At 47.8% G+C, this 25,135-nt stretch overlaps 1 protein-coding gene across 1 annotated transcript; it reads right to left on the reverse strand.

Moving 5' to 3' along the window:
- Positions 1-3,364: 3,364 nt before the first annotated feature.
- PARP16 (poly(ADP-ribose) polymerase family member 16) lies at positions 3,365-25,135 on the reverse strand. Its single transcript, XM_007448108.1, has 6 exons — positions 24,353-25,135; positions 13,834-13,971; positions 11,273-11,479; positions 8,344-8,515; positions 6,776-6,917; positions 3,365-4,791 (listed from the first exon to the last, which is right to left on the reverse strand). The coding sequence occupies exons 1-6, from the start codon at positions 24,524-24,526 to the stop codon at positions 4,656-4,658; spliced, it is 969 nt and encodes a 322-aa protein (XP_007448170.1). The 5' UTR covers positions 24,527-25,135; the 3' UTR covers positions 3,365-4,655.

The raw sequence follows: 25,135 nt of genomic DNA on the forward strand, positions 1-25,135 counted from the left end.
AGCAGCAGGAATGGGCTCAGATGCATGGGGCCATGTTCTAAAGAAAAATATCTGAATTGGGCTTTTAAAATCACAACCTCCCCCCCACCACTACTGGTTCTGCAGACAATCAGTGTTTAACAAAATGAAAAGAAACAATAGTGAACCACATCCCTACTCCACATCTCTCTCACATACACATATACACTAATCCAAAGCCTACAGAGTAAAATCCTTCCTTTTGTGGTGGAAACTGACAGCTCATTGGATTCTTAGCTCTTCTCAGAAGCAGGGACCTAGCCTACGAGAGGTCCATTTGCCACCTCCCAAAACTGTTCCCCGTGACAGTGGCATCAGTGACAGAAGGCTGATGAGGTTGCTTTGACAAGACCAAGGCAGCTGGGGCTCTGATGTGACGTGGCTCCAGCTGAACCACCATCTGGTCTCGTCTGCCATCAGCCGCCTGGGGAAGCTCTTGGCCCATAGCGGGTTTGTCAGCAAGGAGACTGGTGCTTTCTCCTCCATGAAAGTGTTTGCAGCATGAGCCCCCTGAGCTCTCAACCCCCAGAACCCAATTTTGCCCTTTCCTGAGCTGGTTGGCCTAGGGGGTCTGCCTTAGATGTGGGGTTGGTGCTAAACAGAACTGAGTCTTCAGGGTTTGTCTCCTTCCTGCCTCTCCATTCCCAGGTACCCAAGGATCTCACACTAACCCCCATGACCCTAGTCCACTACTCATGGTAGGCACAGGGCCTAGAGTCCCTGTTACGAAAAGGATTTAATTCCCTTTAAAATTAGAAGGGGGGGACCTTCCTGGTAGCGCAGTGGTTAAAAATCCACCCACCAATGCAGGGGACACGGGTTCAATCCCTGGTCGGGGAAGATCCCACACGCTGCAGAACAACTAAGCCCAACGCACCAACGCACCACAACTACTGAGCCTGCGCTCTAGAGCCCACAAGCCACAACTACTGAAGCCCATGTGCCTAGAGAAGCCACTGCAATGAGAAGCCCATTCACGGCAACGAAGAGTAGCCCCCACTTGCCGCAACTAGAGAAAGCCCACACACACAACAAAGACACAATGCAGCCATAAATAAATAAAAGTTTAAAAAATAAAGTAAAATTAGAAGGGGAAAATGAGCTTTTAAGTGGTAGAAAACATTTTAGTACCTAAGAGTAATACATTCATCTTTATACCAACACAGTCCTACGGTATAATTTTATTTATTTTAATTTATGTATTTTATTTACTTATTTTTGGGTCTTCGTTGCTGTGCGCAGGCTTTCTCTAGTTGCGGCAAGTGGGGGCTACTCTTTGTTGTGGTGCACGGGATTCTCACTGCGGTGGCTTCTCTTGTTGCAGAGCACAGGCTCTAGGCACATGGGCTTCAGTGGTTGTGGCGCACGGGCTTAGTTGCTCTGTGGCACGTGGGATCTTCCCGAACCAGGGCTCAAACCAGTGTCCCCTGCACTGGCCGGCGGATTCTTAACCACTGTGCCACCAGGGAAGCCCCCTACAGTATAATTTTAGATTTTTTTTTTTTTAGAGGAAGGGGCCCATGAAGGCAAAAGTGCCCAGGGCTCATGAAAGTCATAATGTGGCCCTGTCCTAGTCTTCCCTCCTGTCCATTCCAACCCTCTAGGCTCCAGGAATTTCCTTCCCTCATATCAAAATGTACCTGTCCCGGGCTTCCCTGGTGGCGCAGTGGTTGAGAGTCCGCCTGCCGATGCAGGGGACATGGGTTCGTGCCCCAGTCCGGGAAGATCCCACATGCCGCAGAGCAGCTGGGCCCGTGAGCCATGGCCGCTGAGCCTGCGCATCCGGAGCCTGTGCTCCGCAACGGGAGAGGCCACAACAGTGAGAGGCCCGCGTAACGCAAAAAAAAAAACAAAACACACACACACACACAAAAAAATGTACCTGTCCCATGGAGCCCACTGGCTTGGAAGCTCCTGGAGGACAGGACCGTTCTTCATCCATCCTCATGTCCCCATTGTAAGCCCAGTGCCTGCCCCACAGTCACATCAGGTATTATACAACCTCTTTTATTGGGGGGGGGTTGGGAGTGGGAGGGGACAGAAAACTCAGAAAAAGGGGATTAGGTTTTAAATAAATATTGCCTGAGAACACCTGGAAACTGTGCACATTTCACATCTGTGCAGTCGGACTTTGTTCACATCCCCTATGCTGAACTCTATGGAAACTGCTCCAGCCAAGTTCACCAATGATCTCCAACTCAGTAAATCCAATAGAACTTCTCAGGTATAATCTCGATTGCTTGGCAGCATTTGACAGTGCTCACCAAGCCTTCATTTTTCACTTCTGTGACACTTCACTGTTCCAGGGTCCCTGGGCATTACTGCTCTGTCTCTTTTGCATGCTTATCTCCTCTGCTGGGCCATTAAAAACAAATAATAACGATAATAATAATAGCAGCTGAAACAAATCAGCTACTTGCTCTGTGCTGAGCTATTGTAACCGTCAGTTCTTTTAATCCTCAAAATAATCCTAAATCCATTCTCCAACCACCAGCCAGAGCGATTTTTCTGCAAACCAAATCTGATATCACTTCCTTGGTTAAAATCTAATGGCTCTCCCCAGCCCACCACTTTTAAGGTCTTTCATGATCTGTTCCCTGCCCACCTTTCCAGCCTCATTTCTCACCACAGCCTCTTCCTGTAGGACCCTCCTGCTTGCACCTTCTCCAGAAAGAACTCCAGGTCTTTGTGCTGTTCGCACTGCCTGAAACGCTTTTCCTCCACCTCTTAGCCTGACACCAATGTCTCTTTCAGGTTTCAGTTGAACGTCACCTTTCCTGGGAGCCCAGTGGGGCTGAAGAGCATGATGCTTACGAGACTGACACTGAGCCAGGTTCAACCCCCAACTCTGCCACTTCCTAGCCATGTAACCTTGGGCAACCTATTCAACTCTCTGGGCCTTCACTTTCTTATCTGTTGTAACGATTAAAGAAATCAGTACACGTAAGGTCCCTTGTAGGCTCCAGGGTGTCACCTCCATATTTCCTGACCCCAGACCATGTTAAGATTCCTTGCCAAGTAGCTTCCAAAACTCCTTTATGATACCGTATAATGCCAACTTCACTCCTGAGAATGTTTGTCCATCTGCCTACTTTGCTAGACTGTCAGCTCTGTGAGGGCAGGGGCAGTTTGACCTGATTCTGCTCCTATTTCTAGTGCCTGGCACACAGTAGGGGCTCATATTTGCTAAATCAATAACTATAAATCCAATGCCTACAGATATCCTGGAGATATATACTCTCCAGCAAACGGCCACCTCGAACAAGGAAGGATAAAATTTTTCCCAACAATGAATACACAGCAGCCTTGTGCTGAGGCTGAAAGCAGTCACAAAGGCAACTTGGAAATTAGGAATATACCTTTATTATTTCTGAAATGCTCCAATATTCAATGTAAAAACCATGATAGTGGCTTTTTCACAACCTCACAAATTATAGAAAAGTGAATTTCCACATTCTTTACAGAAATCTCCCCCCTAAATCAGATAGGGCTCCGTGACAGCTGACACGGGGCAGGAAGGAGGGGCAGAGAATACAGCAGGTAGAACCAGGGCTCTCTGAGCAGCCTGAGGCTTTTCCTGAACATTTAAAGCCCAGGCTGAGTCCCAGAGACTTGCGGGCCCTGTGAGGGAGGCTCAGCCCACACACATCTGTGGCACACCGAGGCAGGCCTCTATCTCAAAGGCCAGCTGCCCACAGAAGGCCTGCAGTGTGGCACCTGTGGCTAACAGGCCACAATCAAGGCAGGTTCGTGAGAAGGAGAGCAGGAGGCAGGCCTGCAGCTCAAATCCTTCTCTCTAAAACACAGCCAGGAAAGAGGCTGTGGACACTGGCCAAATGGTGCTCTAGGTTTAGAAATTTCCCCTTTTACTCAGCTCACAAAGACTAATTTGTCAAATAGCTACTTTAAAAAAAAAAAATCAGAAAACAAACATTTGGTTCCATTTCAGCTGTAATCAGCAGTTGGTATTTTTTAGAAAAAGATGACTTGATTTGCTCTTTGTTTTCTATGGGTTCTCTGACTCCTTCCTTTCTCATCCATGGCTGGGGCCGAGGGGTTACAGCTGTAGCAGAAGGCTGTCTGTTAATGTGAGAAAACTGTGAAAGTGTTTTGCACTCACATACAAAGGCTGATGGAATTCAAAACAATCCCACCGATTTCTATGGGAAACATGACTGTTCCTCTCCGGTATCTCAGGTCAAAACAAGGCAACCGCCTCGTGATTTATAGTCCCCACTACACATTTCCGCCTTCCAGAAGGCGTTAGAGAAGGGCCAACGTCCGCCAGAAGCAACTGTAAACACCCCACTGACAGCCTGGACACTTTGTTTTTAAATGCAGCAGGACTTTCTCCTTTGGCCCTGGCAAAAAAGACAACTCCCTAAGACTATTTAGGAAGGCGCAGACAGGAAATCTCCCCCAAAACCTAAGAGTGAGGGGCCAGTAGCCTCCGTTGACTAGAGTGTGGCTGAGAGCATCATCAAAGGCAATTGATACATTTATGGCATATAAAAATTTTCCTGTGGTCCCCAACTGGCCCCCAGGCTTGACCTAGCTGGATGTGAGGCCTGGGAGGGACAGAACAAGTTATCATAAGGCACGTGGTTGCGGTGGTCCCCACACCAGGCCCAGAAAGATCATCTCTTCACTCGATTCCAAAAGTGTTGGAAAGCTGAGGAGTTGATGACACTCACTATGAGCAGCAGCAGCAGATACAGGGATATCATGACTGTGAACCAATGGCTGGAAACCCAGGAGAGCTGGCTTGAAGCCCTGCTTCAGGGGGAAAAAAAAGTTGACGTTGGAACAAAGAGAAAAACATTTTTTTAAAGTGTATGCAACAACTTCTGGCTCAAAGAAGATGAAATGATCAATTTCATCCTCTGAATGAGCCATGAAAAGAAGCTTTGTGCGTGCTCCTTTGCTCAAAGAATCTGGGGCTGGGCTTCCCTGCTGGCGCAGTGGTTAAGAATCCACCTGCCAATGCAGGGGACACGGGTTCGAGCCCTGGTCCGGGAAGATCCCACATGCCACAGAGCAACTAAGCCCGTGGGCCACAACTACTGAGCCTGCACTCTAGAACCCGTGAGCCACAACTACTGAAGCCCGCGTGCCTAGAGGCCGAGCTCCGCAACAAGAAAATACACCGCAATGAGAAGCCCACGCACCGCAGTGAAGAGTAGCCCCTGCTCGCCGCAACCAGAGAAAGCCGCGCACAGCAACAAAGACCCGATGCAGCCAAAAATAATTAATTAATTAATTAATTAATTAAAAAAAAAAATCTGGGGCTATTTGCCCTGGCGCTGACACATCTTTCACCAGAATTTCTCAACCTGGTTACCTATTCCAAACGTTCTTTCCCTTCATTGGTAGGAATAATAGAATGAGTAAAATTAAGCAGCTAAAAGCTAAATCATGCTCACAGCTGGGCTAAAGAAACCAGAAAGAACAGAGATAGGGGCAGATTTAGATGAAAAGTAGAATTCTATTAAATGAAGAGGGAACTGAGTCACCATGGGAACCTAGTAGAAGAGTATAAAGGTGGTTGGTGGGCCTCACTGGGGCCCGCGGACAAATTATGGTTAACACATCTATCACTGACCAACACCACGAAGATCTTCTCTAGATGTACAAAGACAGCTATGCAATGAGCTTATCCTGATCTTTTCTTTTATAGCTCCTCTTGTACCTTTTATAACCTGTCTTTTCCTAAGCAAGACTTTGGTATCTAGAAGGATGACCTCACTAAGGGTGTCTGACCAGATGACAGAAGGTGGCAGGGTATTCAGCAAAAGTCTTTTCACTTTCAGACATGCACAAGTATTATTCTGAGCAGGGGAAATCCTCTTTTGCCCGCTGGGAGATGATCTAAACCATCCTAGTGTGCATTAGAGAGGCACTCCAGGAAGACGTGGGAAAGGAATGGAATTTTCAACTCAAAAAAGCCAGATGATTTTAAACCAAAGGATAATGTCCCCCAAACTTAGGAACCCGGTACATATTTCCCAGATTTAAGGAGGGAGGATTTTACTAGATACTGCATTCTGAAGCATAGAATCCACTGGTGTGTACAAGTAGGAGTCAAGAGTATTAACAATAACGCTTTTCCTGTCTTCCCTGTTCACCTGCTGCTCATCCCCATGAGGAACTCTACCACGGACCCCCAACAATGTGACAAAATCTCAAAGTGACCCGCAACCCTGGAGAGCCCTGCCATACCCTCGAAAACACAATGCTGAGACGGCATGGCGAATCCACCACTCTCAGGTTCTTAGGAGCTGGAAGGCCTCATCTGCTGTTGGATTCAACACTCTCATTTTAGAGATAAAGATGAAGCATCTCAGGTCCAGAGAGGAGCAGGTGGTGGTTCGACAGCCACCTTGGGAAGTGACCAAGCTGGACGGCACATAATCCCAGCCAGATCCCGGCACCACCCTGCCTCTCAGCGCAAGCCAATGAGTGGGTTTCAGACTGTGATCAGGAGCCCAAGTGGCAAAGGGGCTTCACAGTTGGGCTTCATTCAGTCCCTCAAGTTATTTATGTTAACGAAGCTCTTCTTCACTAGACTATACAGTCCCTTAGGGCCAGGACCAGATTTTACTCGACCTGTATTCCTCACTTCTTACCCCTTACACAAAGCAGAGATTGCTGAGGTGTAAGGCTGGGGGAGAGGAGCTGCTGATAACTAAGAACCCAATACTATGAATGCAGCCTTTAGCTGTTCTCCTGGACCTCACGCAGGGACCATCCTTCTCACCTCTTGGGCTGCTTCTGTGAGTACACCAGCAGGTACTTCACTCGCAGGAGCTGGTTATTGGTGACCACAAAGTACTTTGGAGGGATGTCTCCCCCTTCACTGTGCTTGATCCTCGCTCTCCTGCGATCTATCTCCTTGGAATCTAAATAAGGAGATAAAGCACAACTTTACAGGGGCAAGATACAATAATAACAGACGCAAACTATGAAAAGAAACGGGACAAGCACCCTGCTCCTGAGGGTGGTGAAGCCCCGAGAGGCAAAGGAATGGGCTGTGTGTGTACGTGAAGCAGGACTTAAAAATAGGAGAGTCCGACAAGCAGACAACCGGGAGGAGGAAAAGGAATAGGAAACTAAAGGGATACAAGAGGAAAAAAAAAAAAAAAAAAAAAAACTGAGTGGGGAAAGCAGAGGGAAGAAGCAGATTGATGGCCATAAAAAAAAATAATCTGCGACTAGAAATAAGACTTGATCTGAAACAAACTTTTTAACAGCATTTTAAATTAACCGTTCTGGATTCGAGTTTCTTAGAACACTTATCTTCCACCTTTTGTACCAAGACTTGTTTAAAAAAACAAAACAAAACCTTTCCTTTTAGTAACATGAAAAAGCTTTACCAAAAAGAACCAAAACACAACAAAAAAAACCCACAAAAGGTCAAAGCTTCGTGACAGCAGACATTGCAAGGTTTTGTCCTAATGTTTAATGTCACGGTTTGCAGACTTCCTAAGAATTACAAAAGCGAATATTCGTGCTGTCTGGTTTGGGAGAGTGGCGTCAGACCTGGGCCCATTCCTCAGGATTCCAATTGTTTTACATTAGAGGCCAGGAACAGACAGTTTTCTCAATTCTCCTTTTCTCAGTGGAACCAACAGGCCAGCTCTGGAGACCAGAATGACAGTTCTATGACTTCTGCCTTTGAGGGCAAAACAGCAGGGGGCACGGGGCAAAGATCTAAGGCACATATCAGCAGAGTAGACTGAGGTGGCCCACTATTCATCCACTCCCTAGAGAGCCCAGGGTTCACCCCCATGGCCTCAGGTGCCCCTCACATCCTCTGGGGGCTCCAGCACACACCAGAGCAGCCTGGAGGAATAGCGGGTGGAAGCAAGTCTTTAGCTTCAGTTTAGCAAATGTTTATTGAATGTCAAGTATGTACCAGACTCCCTGCTGACCCCAGGTGCCCAAGAGTGAATCAGATCCCGTCTCTACCTTCAGTGAGACTGTGCTCTGGCCTCACACACTCATTTTCATCTTCTCCACCCCAAAGCTTTCCTTGAGCACTTGGACCCACCATGATTGCCCCTTCCTCTGAGCTGCCGCTGTGGACCTCATCAGCACCCTCAGCTGGCACTCCCTACCCACAGCCCTGTAGTCAGTGATACCTTTTCCACTGTGTGTTCAGTCCATAAGGAGACTGCTTACTCCCTGAAGGCAGGCCCTGTCCTACATTGTTAACCCAGCCCATCCCTTGGCATGCAATGGGTGCTCCACCCAGCAGCTGGGCCAAAGGCAAAAGCCTGACACCCAGAGGCCTGCAGCACAGGTCTGGGCCAAGTGCTCACTCACCCTTTTTCTTCGTTTGGCACTTGACGTCTGGATGGTCAATGACCTCGCACACGGCCACACAGCTAAGGATGGGGCCCAGGAGGCTGCGCTGCCACCCATGGCCATGGGGGCTATAAATGAGAGCCAGGCTCAAGTCACTGGTGAGGTAGGTCCCTTCCCCAAACAAGGATGTCTGAAATGGCAGAGATCAACAGAAAAGAAACAGGGCTGGGTGAATGCAGAGTTGGCACAGCAAGATGACACAGGTCTTTCTTCAGCAGAGTTGTTAACACAATCTTCAAGCCTCTTTTTTTCCCCAGCAAAAGGCATAAGATCAAATAATCCTATGACATCGTCATAGGGTTATTACAAAACACATTCCTATCTGATGACAGTTTAACTGATTGTGGATGTGGCTAACGAACCTGGCAAACTAGTAGTTCCAGTGCTTAAGTCTGAGTAAGAAAACCACAGGTATAAGAGTCAAACAGACCCAAGTTTGAATTCTGCCTATCCCTCTAACAAGCTAGCAAGTTATATAAACTCTCTGGGTCTCAGTTTCTACATCTACAAAGTGGTGATAACACTGTCTCCTCAAGGATTCAATGAGATGTTGCACATACAGCACCACACAGAACACCTGGCACAAGACAGGGGTGGGTATGCCGTCACAGGTTCTTATGTCATAGTATATCAGTAGTTCCTGCTACATGAATGTGTTAAGCATGGTTACACTGACAGGCTGGCAGAAGCAAAGTCATGCCCTTATGTACAGGGAGGGGGTAACACCTGAGTGACTAAGGGAAGTAATCTGAGTCATTACTTGGAAAAGAAACGCATCTCTCAGACCAGAAACTGTAACCAAATAAGGCAGGCCTATATGAGGGGCAGGGTAAGTTTTGCTCTTTGTGTTGGTGTTGACCAAGAAAATGTCCAAAATTCTAGGAGGCAGGTCCCTGGTGGTGATGCTAATTTGGTGTCCTCCACGAGGAAGCATGCCAGGTGAAAGAGAAGGATCTCAGGTGAAATACCTACAAGCTGAGGCTACAGCAGGCATAGCAAACACATCCTTTGCCCATGGTAGACATCAATAATCAACCATGACGCCGACATAAAAATATCAATCATGGCACTCATTCATACTGACTCAGAATCCTTCTGAGCACAACATTCTAGGTAATTGCTACCAGTGGATGGAATTTGACATGAGCTGTAATCCAGATGCTATTCTTGGGCCACAGTGTCAGTACCTTAAGATGATGAATGGCCTCAAACAGCTCACTGAATGTCCTCTACTTGCTAACTGAGAAACATCCTAGTCAGTGGCACCAGGCTTCCACAACTCTAAGCCGATTAAGGGAAGCTTAGGGGAAATGAAACAAGCCTTTCCTTGGCCTTGTTACAGTGTCCCCATGTCTCAAAAGTTAACACAGACCTTCTCCAAGGACATGGATGTCCTCTGATCTGACCCCACATCCATTTCTGCTTATGCCTGCCATGTATACACCATTCCCTAGACTCAAGAACCATGAGCAGGAGAGCACAACAGCAGGAAACTTGGGGTATCCCTATGAGAAAAACAATCTCAGAGCTTCAACTGGCAGGTAGGCTCCCTCAAGCAAGCCCCTCACTGAAAACCCAGACAGAGGAGCCAGAAGAGCATCCACTTCACCAAAGGACTATGATGAGATGCTTCTAAGCAGCAAACTCCCTCAGGCACTGAAGTGAAGGTTTGGTTACAAGACTGGAATCTGCAGGCAACTTCTCCAGGTGGGCTCTGGTGTGAAGCAGAGGCCCCCTGGACTCCAGTAGCCTGGCCATAATAATAAGCTGAGAGCCAGTTGTAAACAAGCCCATCATCCTCGCAAAACCCAACTGTGCTAATCAGCGGCAGCAGTGCTGGAAAAGTCTCTCCAGCCTCGGGGCTGCGTCAGCCACGACTGAGCCCACAGCTCGCGGAGCCAGTCCCCCAGACAAGGCAGATGCTGGGACAACTGGCGGAAAGGCTGCAGCCCTCCAGACACCCCAGAGTCGCTCTCCATCAGCCTCTAAAAGCAGCCACTGCTTCCTTGGTACTTAAGTACAGGAAGAGCCCTTTGCATACATGAACTGTTTCAGTCCTATCAGGGCACCAGCACGTGGGTAATGGAATCCTATTTTACAGATGAGGACACCGGGGCTCCAAGTTTAAGTAAACTTCCCCAGGACGGCAGAGCTGCAAAGGTGGTCTTTCTGGCTCCTGTCTGTATTCTTCCTCCTTCGCCTCACTGAGGGACAAAATAAGTGCTGGCAAAGAAGGGGTGGTTGACACTCCTAACAAAGGAAGGAAAGGTGCTCAAGGAGGGAGCTCCTCTCCTGTTTCCCCAAGGGCTGACTCTGTTGGCAGGTCCCCTAGGCAAGTGCTTCTCAAACTTCAACATGCATATGAATCACCTGGGACTTTGTTAAATTGTGATTTCTGATCAGGTAGTCTGGGGTGGGCCCGAGATTCCACATGTTCAACAAGCTCCCAGGTGATGTGGACGCCACTGGTCCAGGGATCATGCTGAGGAGTGAGGGCTGGCCACCCACTGGGATCGCCTGGTGAGCTCTGAAAGCACACTGGTGCCCGGGCCCCACATTGGTTGGGGATGTGGCCAGGCATTGGGATTTTTAATAGCTCCCCAAGTGATTCTAAATGTGCAGCCAAGGCTGGGAACCATTTTTAAACCGATGCTTCTCAAACATTAATCAGTATAGGAGTCACCTGGAGATCTTGTTAAAATGCAGGTTCTGACTCAGAAGGTCAGGTGGGCCCAGGATTCTGCCTTTTCACAGACTCCCGAGCAATGCTGCTGCTGCTGGTCTGCAGACCACACTTTGAGTGGCAAGGCCTTAGTGAACCTACCCACCCTCACCCCTACCAGCCCTGACACACAGCCCCCCCCATGTCAGCAGCCTTGGGCCCCACCTTGTTCAGGTGGCAGTGCAGGCCATTGTGGATGATGGAATGGAAGTTTTCTAGGCGGCTCCCATGGAAGGCGTAGATTAGGTCTCGTTCTCCTTTGGTCTCATAAAATTTGGCGTTGGCTGGGTCGGAGTACTCAATTTCAAACAGGAAGTCCGGCACGGGGACAGGCGTGTGAGGGGCACCAGTCAGCTTTTGGATCTTTTCAAACTTGAAAACATGCAAGAAGTTGAAGTTTTATTTGGGAAGTTGGTTAAATGTGCTGCCAAAATGGCCTCCTAAAGCCTTGGGCTTAACGCCTAGGGGCTCTGCCCATGAGAAGAACTGGCTTCACAGGAATAAAAACATCAGTTTATAAACAAGCTCAGAGCTTATAGCTCAAGGCTGCTTTCCTCTAACAATATTTTTCCCTACAGTAGGCTAACTGAGAAGCATGAATTGCTCCTTCTAACTAAAGATCACTTCAAATTTTCATTACACTTTCACATCTATTTCCTGCATTCCATCTTGACAATAATCTTAGGAGGTGGAAAGATGTGATGATGAATTACAAAAATGACCACAAAATTTTTTCCTCCCATCCCTGTCCACTCACCCCTCTGCAATGCGACTTTGCAGGTGGAATTCCACCAAGATTTCATCAGGAGATGGAATCTATTTCTCCACCCCTTAAATCTGGGCTTGGCCATGTCACTTCCCTTGGTAAACATATGGCAAACAGAGACTTGAAAAGAGCTTGCCCTTCCTTGTCTGCTGCTGGGAACCCTTCACAAGCCCTGCTAACCTTCTGTAGGATGACAGCCTCATAGAGGAAGGCCCCAACCACAACAGCCATCCCCGCTGAAGCCCCCCACACACAAGTGAGGCTACCCTGGATCAGCCCCAGGCAAGCCGCCCCCACTAATAAGAACCACCCAGCCAACCCACAGAATCACGAGAAGCAATCAGTGTTGTTTTAAGCCAGTAAATTTGGCGGATGGTTTGTTATGCAATGAAAGTTAACTGATACAGAAGGGTAAGCTCCTTCCTAAAGGGTAATAATCCTCTTCAGGGCAGAGACCACACCATTTCCAAGATTTCCAAACAGTACGTCACAGACCAAAGCCAGTCTGTGTTAAAGTTTTCTCTGGGTTGTGATTACATGACAAAAATAAGGGCAATTTAACAGATATATTTACATTGATGTAAGGTTGTCATGATCCCTTCTTTGGAAGAACTGTCATTTATTCTGAGGTCAGGACCACCCTTTTTTTTGTATTAAAATATCCTTTTATAAAATGATACATGGTAGACAATATCCTTACTTGGGCACAATAAAAAGTTGATAATCCTAGGTCCCAACACTCCATATTTTAATGGAACTTAGCAGATGGGATTGGGATTTGAACCCAGAGCCTGAGGATTTCCACTACTATAATCAAAAATCAAGGAGCAACTGCCTTATCTACTTTACAAATAGCACCCAACTCCAGTAGGCGCTTGATGCCCTTATGAGGAATGAGTAAATGAATGAATAAATCTAAATTTAACAGATGACAAAAGTGAAACCCAGAGATCATCTAGGAGTTAGCAGCCCAGCCCGACCTGAATACAGGTCTCCTGACTCCCACTCCAGGGCTGTTTATGTTATCTTACCATCCAACATGAATGGAGGATGTCCCTAGACACCAGAAATGAGATGCCAAATTCTATGCCACTTAAGGAGGATTTCTGTCTTTAGCAGGAACTTATAAAACTGAATGCTCTTAAATTAAAACTGATTAAGTGAGGAATAGTATAAACTCCTGCTGCCGCTTACAGGAAAGAACACCTGATCAGGGATGTGCCTGTCCTACACCCTGATCCTTGTCATCCCAGCCCGTCCCCGCGAGATCGCAGCCAAGCAAGGGAAGCCAAAGTTTGGAATATCTGGCCTGTGCCAGAGACTATACTGCGGGTGAGACACATTCTATTATAGCTCCCTTCAGGTAACTATTAATATTCTCAATTTACAAATGGGGAAAAGAAGACTCAATAACAGATGGGAGTGGGATTTGAACCCAGAGCCTGAGGATTTCCACCACTTCGGGTTCTGCCTCTTTGCTTCCTGACAGCCGGAATGTTTGGTCCACCCTTGTCAGAAGTACCTGGGGTGCTTGTGATACCCAACTTTTACTGAGCCCCTAGCATGTGCCCTTAGGCATTGTTCTAAGTGAGAAAATTCATTTAATTCTCACAGCCAGTTCCCTGATGAAAGTATACTATTATTATCCCCATTTTACAGATGAGGAAACTGAGGTACTGAAATGCACCCACTAACCTGCTCAAGCTCCCGCTAGTAAGAGAGAGAACACAGCTTTGTAGTGCCAGTGCTCAAGTAACCAGCTAGTAAGAGGGAGAACACAGCCTCATACTGCCAGTGTACAAGTTCCTGGGCCCCACTCTAGACACAGAATCAGAATTTCTGGGGACACAAGGTCCAGGAATCTGCATTTTCAATAAGCTTCCCAGGTCATGCTGGTGCACAAGAGGTCCCAGAGCACTCCAGGCCCAGGAATCTGTGATCCTATAGACCAAAGTCTTACCTCTGACTTTCCTGCACTGTGGATTGTCAGGACCTTTGAGGATAAAATCCAGCTCACCAGGTCCCAGGCCCATGTGTCTTTGTCTCCTGAGGACTGGAGAAGTTCTTTCAGGTTGGGTAACTTAGTGGCATCTGCAAGCTGAAGTGAGGAAAACCTCCGTTAGCAAGGATCCTGGACAAAATGATAGTAACCCCAGGTGCCCTCTAGTGGTAAGGCAGGCGACCTGCACTGCTTTCATGTTCCAAGGAATTTCTTCAGAGGGAAATGCAACAGGTCTACGATCCCTTTCCAAATACTGCCCAACTCCAAATGTTCTGAACACTGGAAGGTTATCTGTAACTCAACTGGTACAAAACCTAACCTGAGCTGATGTGAGGTTCGTTTAATCTTAATTATCCCACTTTGTGCTACTACTGATGAGATGCATTTTGCTGCAGGACTATTAATACCTGATTATGGGATGCACCCCGCTGGAGGTGTTACCAAATACATGGTATATACACATGTGGGTAAAGGGTTACAAAGCCTTCTCCCTTCAGCATGAGTTAATTTTCTGTTAACCTGTTCCCTTGGAGACCAGACAAAGGCAATATAGCAACTACATACAGAACCAGGCAACGCTGCTTTTGGTAAAGATGACCCAGAACGGTAACTGCATCTGGACTGGAGGAAACTGAGTGGGGAATCCATGGTTTGGGGTTTCCCTGAGTGTGGTAACTTTTTGTGAGGATACTGGCAGCTATGTCTATGCTGTTCTTACTAGAGGGACCAGCCTCCATGGAACATGGGGCTTCATTAGACCAGTGCAGTTCCTGCAGCCAGCCAACGTGAATCTCATCTCCTTACACCTGAACTGTCCCTCTCAGGGGCAAGACTAGCTCCTGGACCTCTATGTGGACTATAGCAAGGACTTCTGCAGAAATGCAATGCCCTCCTGTGAGCTGTGATCCATCCCAGAGCCTTCTGATTTAGGCTGGCACCCGGTGTGGCCTATGACAGGTGTCTTGAGGTGGACAACATTGCCTTTGTAAAATCAGGCCGAATCAATTCCGAAACAGATTTGGTGCCAGGATTTCTGATAAGGGACTGTGGACCTGGACTAGCAGAGAGCTACAAGGTATCTGTAGCTTTTGCTCAGAAATTAAAACTGACTAGAAGCCAGATCTCTCCAGCATGCCATTTAAAACACCACTGCAGACTGGTGCCATCTGTGAACATACCTCCTCCAAGCTTTGCTCACTTAGTCCCCTGGAGCGCCCCTTCCCCACCTCTACCAACCCAGGTACCCCCTCTCCTCCAAAACCCTAAAGCACTCAGCCCTAATACTCTCTCCCCAGAATGGCCAGGACTCGCGGAGACCAAGGACTGTCTTGTGTTTTTCTAGTTCTCCTGTTTCCTGGATGTAGAGGAAAGAGCAGACATCTCAGATTGAATCCCTGCTCCTTAGGCAAAGCACCAGACCTGGCTGAGCCTCGATCTCTCTAACACGGGAACCCCACCATCTCCATGTGGATTGTCAGGAAGATTAAAGAAGGTAACAGAATCTCAGGCTCTGGTCTATACAGGGTATGTCCATTTCTGTTCTTCTTTGTATTTCTCCCTGGACAACGCACACCTTTCCTAGGGATATAGTTGGTACTTCATGAATACCAGGAGCTTTTTCCCCCGTTTCTAGATAGTTCACTGTTGCCAACCTTGGGGGGTTTATTTCTTAACCCTGTAGTTGAAAATCAGAAACCTTTCAGGGCTGCTTTATTCCTGTCTCTATTTCTAAAGATTCAATCAATAGCCTCAGGCTTCTGAAAAAAATATCTCTACATGCCTTGCAGGCCATCCGTGAGGATCCAATTTAAAGACATGGGGCTTCCCTGGTGGCGCAGTGGTTGAGAGTCCGCCTGCCGATGCAAGAGACACGGGTTCGTGCCCCGGTCAGGGAAGATGCCACACGCCGCAGAGCGGCTGGGCCCGTGAGCCATGGCCGCTGAGCCTACGCGTCCGGAGCCTGTGCTCCGCAACGGGAGAGGCCACGACAGTGAGAGGCCCGCGTACCGGAAAAAAAAAAAAAAACAAAGACATGGATGTGAAAAATGGGCAGAAGACCTAAATAGACATTTCTCCAAAGAAGATATACAGACAGCCAACAAACATATGAAAGAATGCTCAACATCACTAATTATTAGAGAAATGCAAATCAAAACTACAATGAGGTATCACCTCACACCAGTCAGAATGATCATCATCAAAAAATCTACAAACAATAAATGCTGGAGAGGGCGTGGAGAAAAGGGAACCCTCCTGCACTGTTGGTAGGAATATAAATTGATACAGCCACTATGGAGAACAGCATGGAGGTTCCTTAAAAAACTAAAAATAGAACTACCATATGACCCAGCAATCCCACTACTGGGCATATACCCTGAGAAAACCATAATTCAAAAAGAGTCATGCACCACAATGTTCATTGCAGCTCTATTTACAATAGCCAGGACATGGAAGCAACCTAAGCCAGGACATCTGTCCAGTGACAGATGAATGGATAAAGAAGATGTGACACATATATACAATGGAATATTACTCAGCCATAAAAAGAAATGAAATTGAGTTACTTGTAGCGAGGTGGATGGACCTAGAGGCTGTCATACAGAGTGAAGTAACCGTATGCTAACACATATACGTGGAATCTAAAAAAAAAAAAAAAATGGTTCTGAAGAACCTAGGGGCAGGACAGGAATAAAGACATGGACGTAGAGAATGGACTTGAGGATAACAGAAGGAAGAAGGGTAAGCTGGGACGAAGTGAGAGAGTGGCATGGGCATACATACACTACCGAACGTAAAATAGCTAGCTAGTGGGCAGCAGCTGCATGGCACAGGGAGATCAGCTCGGTGCTTTGTGACCACCTAGAGGGGTGGGATAGGGAGGGTGGGAGGGAGGGAGACGCAAGAGGGAGGAGATATGGGGATACATGCATATGTATACCTGATTCACTTTGTTATAAAGCAGAAACTAACACACCACTGTAAAGCAATTATACTCCAATAAAGATGTTATAAATAAATAAATAAATAAATAAAAACATGGATGTGTAGATGCTCCACAAGTGTTGATGCTACACAGCAGGGAGGCAGAAAGGTAAATAATTATGACTTAAAACTATTCACTGTCATAACAAAGACGGATACAAACTACAAAACGGGCCAGGCAGGACTCCTGTTGGGTAGGCGCTTTGAGAAAAGGGAGTGGTCAGGCAAGTCTTCAAAGGGGAGGTGCTGTGTGATCGGGTTGGACAGGCAAAGGCACAGAAGCACGGAAGTGCAGCACGTAGTCAGGGATGTGGACGGCAACGAGGGAGGTTAACTGTGCGAGCTCTCCTCCCAGGCAGCCAGATAACATACAATCTGCTCAGTTAAATTTGAATTTCAGATAAACAACAATATTTTTTTAAATATAATATAATCCATGCAATATTTGGGGCATACCTGTGCTAAAAAAATTATTTGTTGCTTTTCTGAAGTTCAAATTTGTATTTCGGTCTATATTTTTTAATCTGCTAAATCTAGCAACCCTCCCCTTAACAAGGCCCTTCAGAATCTGGGCTGGCCTCTGCCTAAGAGAACCTTCTGCCACAGACTTCCCACCTGCTCCCCCCATGTTGTTCCTCAGCTGCCCTATGTCTCTCCTCCCCTGTGCTTCTGCAGCTGCCCAGCATGACATTCAGTCTTCAAAGCCAGCCTAAAGTCACCTGCCCTGTCCCTGACCCCCCATGACCTCTGTGCTCCCCTTGTGCTCAGTGCAGAATCCCAGGTTGGTCCTTGACTCTCTGGGACCATCTCAAATCTGCTTAAGACAAATGCTTCCTGAGGGCCAACCACATCTTACGTATCCTGGAGTCTCACAGGCCAGCCTGCAACCTGACATGAAGTTCAGAATGAGATAGTAATAGCTACAATTTGTTGAGGCCTTATCACGTGCCAGGCACTGGCTAAATGCTGTGCATGTCACGTCTCATTTTATCCTCACAACAGCCCAGCTTAAAGATGATCATCAGAGACATGCAAATCAAAACCACAATGAGGTATCACCTCACACGTGTCAGAATGGCCATCTACCTACCTACCCACCTACCACTCCTCAGTATATATCTGAAGAAAAGGAAAACACTAATTTGAGAAGACACATGCGCCCCAACGTTCATAGCAGCTCTATTTACAATAGCCAAGATATGGAAGCAACCTAAGTGTCCATCAGCAGATGAATGGATAAATAAGATAGGTGTTTGTGTGTGTGTGTGTGTATACACACACACATGCACACACGCATACTATGGAATACTACTCAGCCATAGAAAGAATGAAAATTTGCCATTTGCAACAACATGGATGGACTTGGAGGGTATTATGCTAAGTGAAATAAGCCCAACAGAGAAAGACAAATGATATCACTTATATGTGGAATCTAAAAAATAAAACTAGTGGGCTTCCCTGGTGGCGCAGTGGTTGAGAGTCCGCCTGCCGACGCAGGGGACGCGGGTTCGTGTCCCGGTCCGGGAAGATCCCACATGTCGTGGAGCAGCTGGGCCCGTGAGCCATGGCCGCTGGGCCTGTGCGTCCGGAGCCTGTGCTCCGCAACAGAGGAGGCCACAGCAGTGAGAGGCGGCGTACCACACACAAAAATAAATAAATAAATAAAAATAAAACTAGTGAATATAACAAAACAGCAACAGACTCACAGATATAAAGAACTAGTGGTTATCAGTGGGAAGAAGGAAGGGGGGAGGGGCAAGAGAGAGGTACGGGATTAGGAGGTACAAACTACTATGTACAAACTAGACAAGCTACAAGGATATGTTGTACAGTGCAGGGAATATAGCCAATATTTTATAATAATTATAAATGGAGTATAACCTTTAAAAATTGTGAATTACTGTTATACACCTGAAACCTATATAATACTGTAAATCAACTAAACCTCAATAAAAGAATTTTTTTTTATTTTAAAACATAAATACATACATACAAGTGAGGAAACTGAGGCTTAGAAAGGTTAAGTACCTTGCCTAGGGTCACACAGCTATTCATTGGCAAGGAAGAGACATGAAGCCAGGTGGCCTGACTCCAGAGTCCATTCTCTGTGATGCTCTCCTACCAAATCAATGGAGAAATTTAGTAATAGACTGAATATTTTAGCCCAAAAGAGTCAATCCAAGTAGGACTTGAAGAGGCTACTTGGGAAGCTTTAGGTATGTTTCCTGAATAACACAACCAAGACTGCTACTGGGTATGCTTAAGCCCTGTCAAAGGTAGGGAGAAAGATGTATGTCACGTGTAGTATGGGGCAGGGTCAGGAGACAGAAAACCCTCCATCTAGACAAGAGTTATGAACCACAGTTGGTGACAGTGGAAGGCATTTATCAACAACTGGCTTGAGGAGAAAGTGTGCAGGAGGAAGGCAGGCGTTTCTGGTGGCTGGCGGGCAGGCAAAGGGAAAGGTTTTCAAAGCAAGTAGGATGGGAGTGGGGCCTGGAGTGAGGGGGAGGAATCTGAGAGAGAGCATTCCCAGTGGGAAAGAACATGGTGAGGAGGCAGAGAAGGAAACAGCGCCTGTCCCAAAAGGTGGTCAGGGCTCAAATGTCCCTAGGGCCAGAGAGGTGATGAAAATGAGTAAGGGGTTATCCAGGAAAGAATAGTAAGGACTGGGTTGAACTGGAGACCCCTGGCCTAGCAAAGGGACCAGCCACCAACCCCCCCCAGCTCCAGCTGCTTTCTGCCCAAGGGCCACCTCTACCCAGGCTATGGAGTCTCAGATTTTTTTTTCTTTTTAAAAGAAATCAGTAAGCTGCTTTTTTTTTTTTTTTTTTTTTTGACCACACCTGAAAGCTTGCAGGATCTTAGTTCCCTGATGGACCAGGGATGGAACCCATGCCCCCTGCAGAGGAAGGGTGCAGTCCTAACCACTGGACCACCAGGAAATTCACACACAAACACTTTTTTTTAATTTTTAATTTTTTTTTTTTTCCAGTACGCGGGCCTCTCACTGTTGTGGTCTCTCCCGTTGCGGAGCACAGGCTCCGGACACGCAGGCTCAGCGGCCATGGCTCACGGGCCCAGCCGCTCCACGGCATGTGGGATCCTCCCAGACCGGGGCACGAACCCGTGTCCCCTGCATCGGCAGGCGGACTCTCAACCACTGTGCCACCAGGGAAACCCCCACACACGTTTTTTTAAATTTCCGAATTTCTAAAAGACCAGAGGACAAACAAAATCTGTCATCCCACAGGCCACATTTTTGCAGCCTCTGCTCTGAGGAATAAGGAAGGATTCAGTTGGAGAAGTGGCTGAGGGAGCCTGGGCCAGTCCTGAATGTTGGGCAGTGCTGGGCAGTCACAGGGGTTTGAGAAAGGAAGTGTCAGGAAAGAGGTGGTCTGGGTGACTGAAAGCCAAGGACAGGGAACCAGCAGGGGGTGAGCAGAGGAGAGAGAGGACCAGTGACCTTAGAAGGAGACAATTCAATCTCTTTGCTTTGAGTCAGGAGGCGGCAGGACGGCCCAGTGGACACTTTGCAACCATGCAGATCACAATCTCCTGGGGAGGCAGCCCAAGAATCTGTGTTTACAGAAGTTGCCACAAGTGATACTTACTACCAGGAAAAGGTGGGGATACTCAGGCTTAGGTGTTAAGCAATGTTGTCCTAGAAGGGCTGGCAGCAGGAAAGAACATCTGAAAAAAATCCTTGTCTAGGAAAATGCCAAAGGCCATAGTTACTAGTTGTGGGTGAAGGTGCTGGAAGGAAATGAACCAAAGGTATAGCCAAGGTCACCAGCCTCGGGGACCTGACAAACAGAGTGACACCTGGAAGTGGGGTGGGCAGGATGGGTGGAGGTGGTGGGCCACTGAGATGAAGATGGGAAAGATGGACTGCACAGTTACATACAGGTACACCTTGCTTTGCATAAACCTAAGGTATGAAAATCCAGATTTACTAAAACAGATTGGGGGTGAAAGTCTACAAGAGTCTGCTTCATAAAAAGAGTCATCAGGGGGCTTCCCTGGTGGCGCAGTGGTTGAGAATCTGCCTACTAATGCAGGGGACACAGGTTCGAGCCCTGGTCTGGGAGGATCCCACATGCCGTGGAGCAACTAGGCCCGTGCACCACAACTACTGAGCCTGCGCGTCTGGAGCCTGTGCTCCGCAACAAGAGAGGCCGCGATAGTCAGAGGCCCGCGCACCGCGATGAAGAGTGGCCCCCGCTTGCCACAACTAGAGAAAGCCCTCGCACAGAAATGAAGACCCAACACAGCCAAAAATAAATAAATAAATTACTAAATTCCTACCCCCAACATCTTCTTTAAAAAAAAAAAAAAGAGTCATCAGGGGAACCCTTTAAAGGGGTGGTTCTCTACCCTGACTACACACCGGCATCACCTGGAGCTGGAGGATGTCTGCCACCAGCACATACACTGATTAGCTCATGGTGACAGAGATGATAATAGAACCTACATCGCTGAGTTGTTAGGAAGGTTAAATAAGTTACACATAGTTCTCCTGAGAACAGAAATAAAAAGGTAATCTGAGAGGGACTTCCCTGGTGGCACAGTGGTTAAGAATACTGCCAATGCAGGGAACACGAGTTCCAGCCCTGGTCCCGGAAGATCCCACATGCCGCGGAGCAACTAAGCCCGCGCGCCACAACTACTGAGCCTGCGCTCTAGAGCCCACAAGCCACAACTATTGAGCCCATGTGCCACAACTACTGAAGCCTGCACACCTAGAGCCCATGCTCCGCAACAAGAGAAGCCACCGCAATGCGAAGCCCGCGCGCCGCAACGAAGAGTAGCCACTGCTCGCCGCAACTAAAAATAAAGCCCGCGCGCAGCAATGAAGACCCAATGCAGCCATAAATAAATAAATAAATGAATAAATAATAAACTTATTTTTAAAAAAAGTTAACCTTTGAGTCAGAGAGACACAGGTTAGATGCTAAGTTCTGGGCAGCTTTTGTTTAACTCATGTAACGTGTGACAAAACAAAATTTAAAGCGTGTTTATCTAAGAATGTGCATGCCCCCAGAGGTCGCGCCGGGTCCTGCCTGGTGGGGGGGCCTCTCCGCAGAAAGAGCTCCTGAAAGCCATGCCTAACAGAAAGCCAAGAATCTGCATGGCCTGGGCTAATGTCCCTAACACCAGTGCCCAATAAGGAATACAGCAACAGGGTGGGATGGTAAGAATCTGTCTGTGTTTCTCCAGTGGCCCCCAAGAGAAAGAGTGCATTGTCTAAAACTGTCCCCAAAGGGAGACCCACGTGCAGGACAGTCTGTCTCTACCGAGGAGGTGGCTATTTGGGGCTACCCATATTGCCAATGCTCTCCTAAGGGATTACAGGTATGGCAGGAAAGGTATGCCTCAAACCGAGGGGAGGGATATGGGACAGGGTGAGCTCTATCAGGGGAGCTTATACTTTATCACTTGCTTTTTTTAAAACAAGAATATAATCAAACATTACTTGTGTAATTAAAATGAAATTTTTAAAAGGCATGAATAAATCAAAGCAATTCCAAAGATCCCTTTGTATTTATCCCATATTCATCAAAGTAACCCGATTCTGTTCCAGCAGAAAGAGAACACACTGAGCATTCTAATCCATTTGGATGTTTCTTGGCAAAAATCAATAAAGTGCATTGTGAGGCATCATCTCTGGTGAGTTTGGTCCCTCTGACCCCCAATCTCTCCTCTTCTCTCTACTCCTCCTGAACAGATCTCTCTGTCACCCTGCCACCACAAGGGTCTTTCCGAAATGCATCCTGGATGTCACCAATGACCTCCCAGCCCAAGGATAAAGTCTACACATCTGGACAGGACATGCCCAGTCCTGCTTGCTCTGGCTGGCCTCATCTCTTTCTGTTCCCCATGAAAGCCACACTGAAGTACAGACTTCTCCTTCCTGGTGAGGTCCTGGCTTTCTGCCCATCCTGCTACTCCTCCTGGAATACCCCTTTCCTCCTCTCTGCTCCTCGAAATCCTCCATGTCCCTGGGGACTCAGCAGGGCATCATAACCGCCCCTGGTTAGTGCTCCCTGATTCCAGCCTACTGCCAAGGCCTGGAGTCCTGCTCTGGGCTTCCATGTTGTACATATAGGGCTTACCCCATAGTATAGCTGAGCAGGCTGTTGACCTCTCCTTGAGTCTTTAATTCTGTATTCTCAGCACCTGGCCCACAACAGGAGCTCCATAAATATCCACTGACAAAACTGAAGAAAGTTTCATTCCCCAACACTCTGATATCACAAACTCACAAAATATCTGAATTCGCAGAACAAACCATGGGGGAAGTCAATCTGCTTGCCTCTTTCTCCAACCTCCCACTCCCTGTACCCGAAACCCCTGTGCACTGTGGTCAAGACCTGAGGTGCCCTCAACACATTGCCAGCCTAAGCTGCAATGGACCAGGTAGGGGACAGGAGGCTGGGCCTTTGTCCCTTGACCACCTGGGAGCAATAGCAGTATTGGGTCACCCAATGACCACCTCATCGGAGATAATTTTAAACATCTGTTGATTCTAAACTTGATCAACATTCTGTTAATGTGGTTCATAACATTAAGAGATTTTCTAATGTTGAACTAATTTTGTATTCCTGGGATAAACCCAACCTATTAATAAGGAATTATTCTTCTTATATATTGCTAGTTTCAGGATCCTAATATTTTATAGAGGATCTCTATATTTATACTCTTGAGTGACATTGGCCTATAATTTTCTTTTCTTGTATCATTCTTATTAGATTTGGTATCAAGATTACACTACCCTATTTTTCAATACACTGGAAGAATTGTGTAAAACTGGAATTACTTATTCCCTCAGTGATTGGTAGAACTCACCAATGAAACTGGGTTGGCCTGGAGTTTTCTCTGAGGGAAAATCTTTGACTACTAATTCAATGTCTTTAATGATTATAGGCTTTTGACTTTGTATTTCTTACAGAATCAATTTTGGCAAGTTATATTTTTCTAGGTAATTTCAAACATTTGGATTACAAAGATAACTAATATCTGGATTGCTGACCCTGAGGTGAACTCTGCAAGAAATTAAGTGCCTCCTGAATCATCAGAGAAATAACAGCTCACATGTGTACTGTACATATGTTATAATTTATAAAAGTACTGGCCATATATTACCTCATCTGAAGATGAGGTCCGGGTGGCTTTGGTGACTTACGGTGTCTCATTATTTGCAAAGGGATAGACAACTTCCTATTTAGCAGAACCAGCTGATTCAGATCAACACTCTAAGCCACACTAGGAAATGTTGTGGAGGCCTATGCAACTGTTGAATTCCTCAGTTCACCCCTGGGAGTCACTTGGGAGTGTGAAGGTTGTCGGGAGTGTTCTTAGCTCCTGGAAACAAACCTTCCCCACGGCCAGGCTAGGAATGTTAAGTCCGGGGGCTGGCACCATCACTAACAGGAGTTCCACAGACAACGTGCCCTGAGAAGCAGTGGACAGCACAGGGGAAAAGTACACTCACCAGGGCCTCAAAGTCCTTGCAGTCGTGGCGGGCATAGGATGCGGGGAAGGGCCGCAGTACAGAGTCGCGCTTGTAGCTCTGCAGGGCCGAGGCGAAAAAGCTGCAGCGGAGGTCGGCAGCCAGCATGTCACGGCCCGCCGCCTCCCTGACGGTCGCCCAGCTTGCGGGCTGCATCCCGGGTCGCGGCGTGTTGCCGGGGGAGACGCGCCGGGCGGGGGCTAGGGCCGAGCCTGCGTTCAGCGAAGGGCTGGGTCCGGGGACAATGGGCCGGAGTCTCTAGGCCTGGGGTGAGTTACGCAGAGGGATGAGATGACAGGGGTGAGAACGTGCTGACGAGTGTCTTCTGCGGGGGCCGGGCCGCTCGCCGCCCAGGGAGACGGGCCAGGGAGGAGAGGGATCCGGCCGGGACCGCGCGCGGGTCAGCGGGGGGTTGGGCCCGGGGATAACGGAGCCTGACGGACGGGGGATCCCAGGCCTGGGGGAAGGGCTATGACATGGGGTGAGACGACAAAGTACTGACACGTGTCCTCTGAAGAGGCCTGGGGTGGGGGGTCACCCCCAGCGGGGACCGCGGGCCGAGCCCTCTCCCCACGCCCGGAGAGGGTAAGGCGCTGCACGGGCCTTCCTGCCCCGCCTCCGACAGGCGCCGCCGAAGCCCTAGAGTTCGCCTGGCTGCCCTCGGCGCTGCCTGCGTTCCGCCAGCCGTGCGCGTCCACTCGCCGCGCGCCGCACACCGCCCGCCGGATGGACTCCCGCGCCCCATCGCGTGCCCAGGCCTACCTG

The sequence above is a fragment of the Lipotes vexillifer genome, unplaced genomic scaffold (assembly GCF_000442215.2).
Source record: "Lipotes vexillifer unplaced genomic scaffold, Lipotes_vexillifer_v1.1 scaffold713, whole genome shotgun sequence".
NCBI lineage: Eukaryota > Metazoa > Chordata > Mammalia > Artiodactyla > Lipotidae > Lipotes > Lipotes vexillifer.

Coding starts and splice junctions, on each gene's coding strand:
- PARP16 (XM_007448108.1), bottom strand. CDS start 24,526: ATGCAGCCCGCAAGCTGGGCGACCGTCAGGGAGGCGGCGGGCCGTGAC. Junction 8,516..11,272: donor TGCACTGCCACCTGAACAAG/GTGGGGCCCAAG, acceptor CTGCCATTTCAG/ACATCCTTGTTTGGGGAAGG. Junction 4,792..6,775: donor TCACAGAAGCAGCCCAAGAG/GTGAGAAGGATG, acceptor CCCCTGAAGCAG/GGCTTCAAGCCAGCTCTCCT.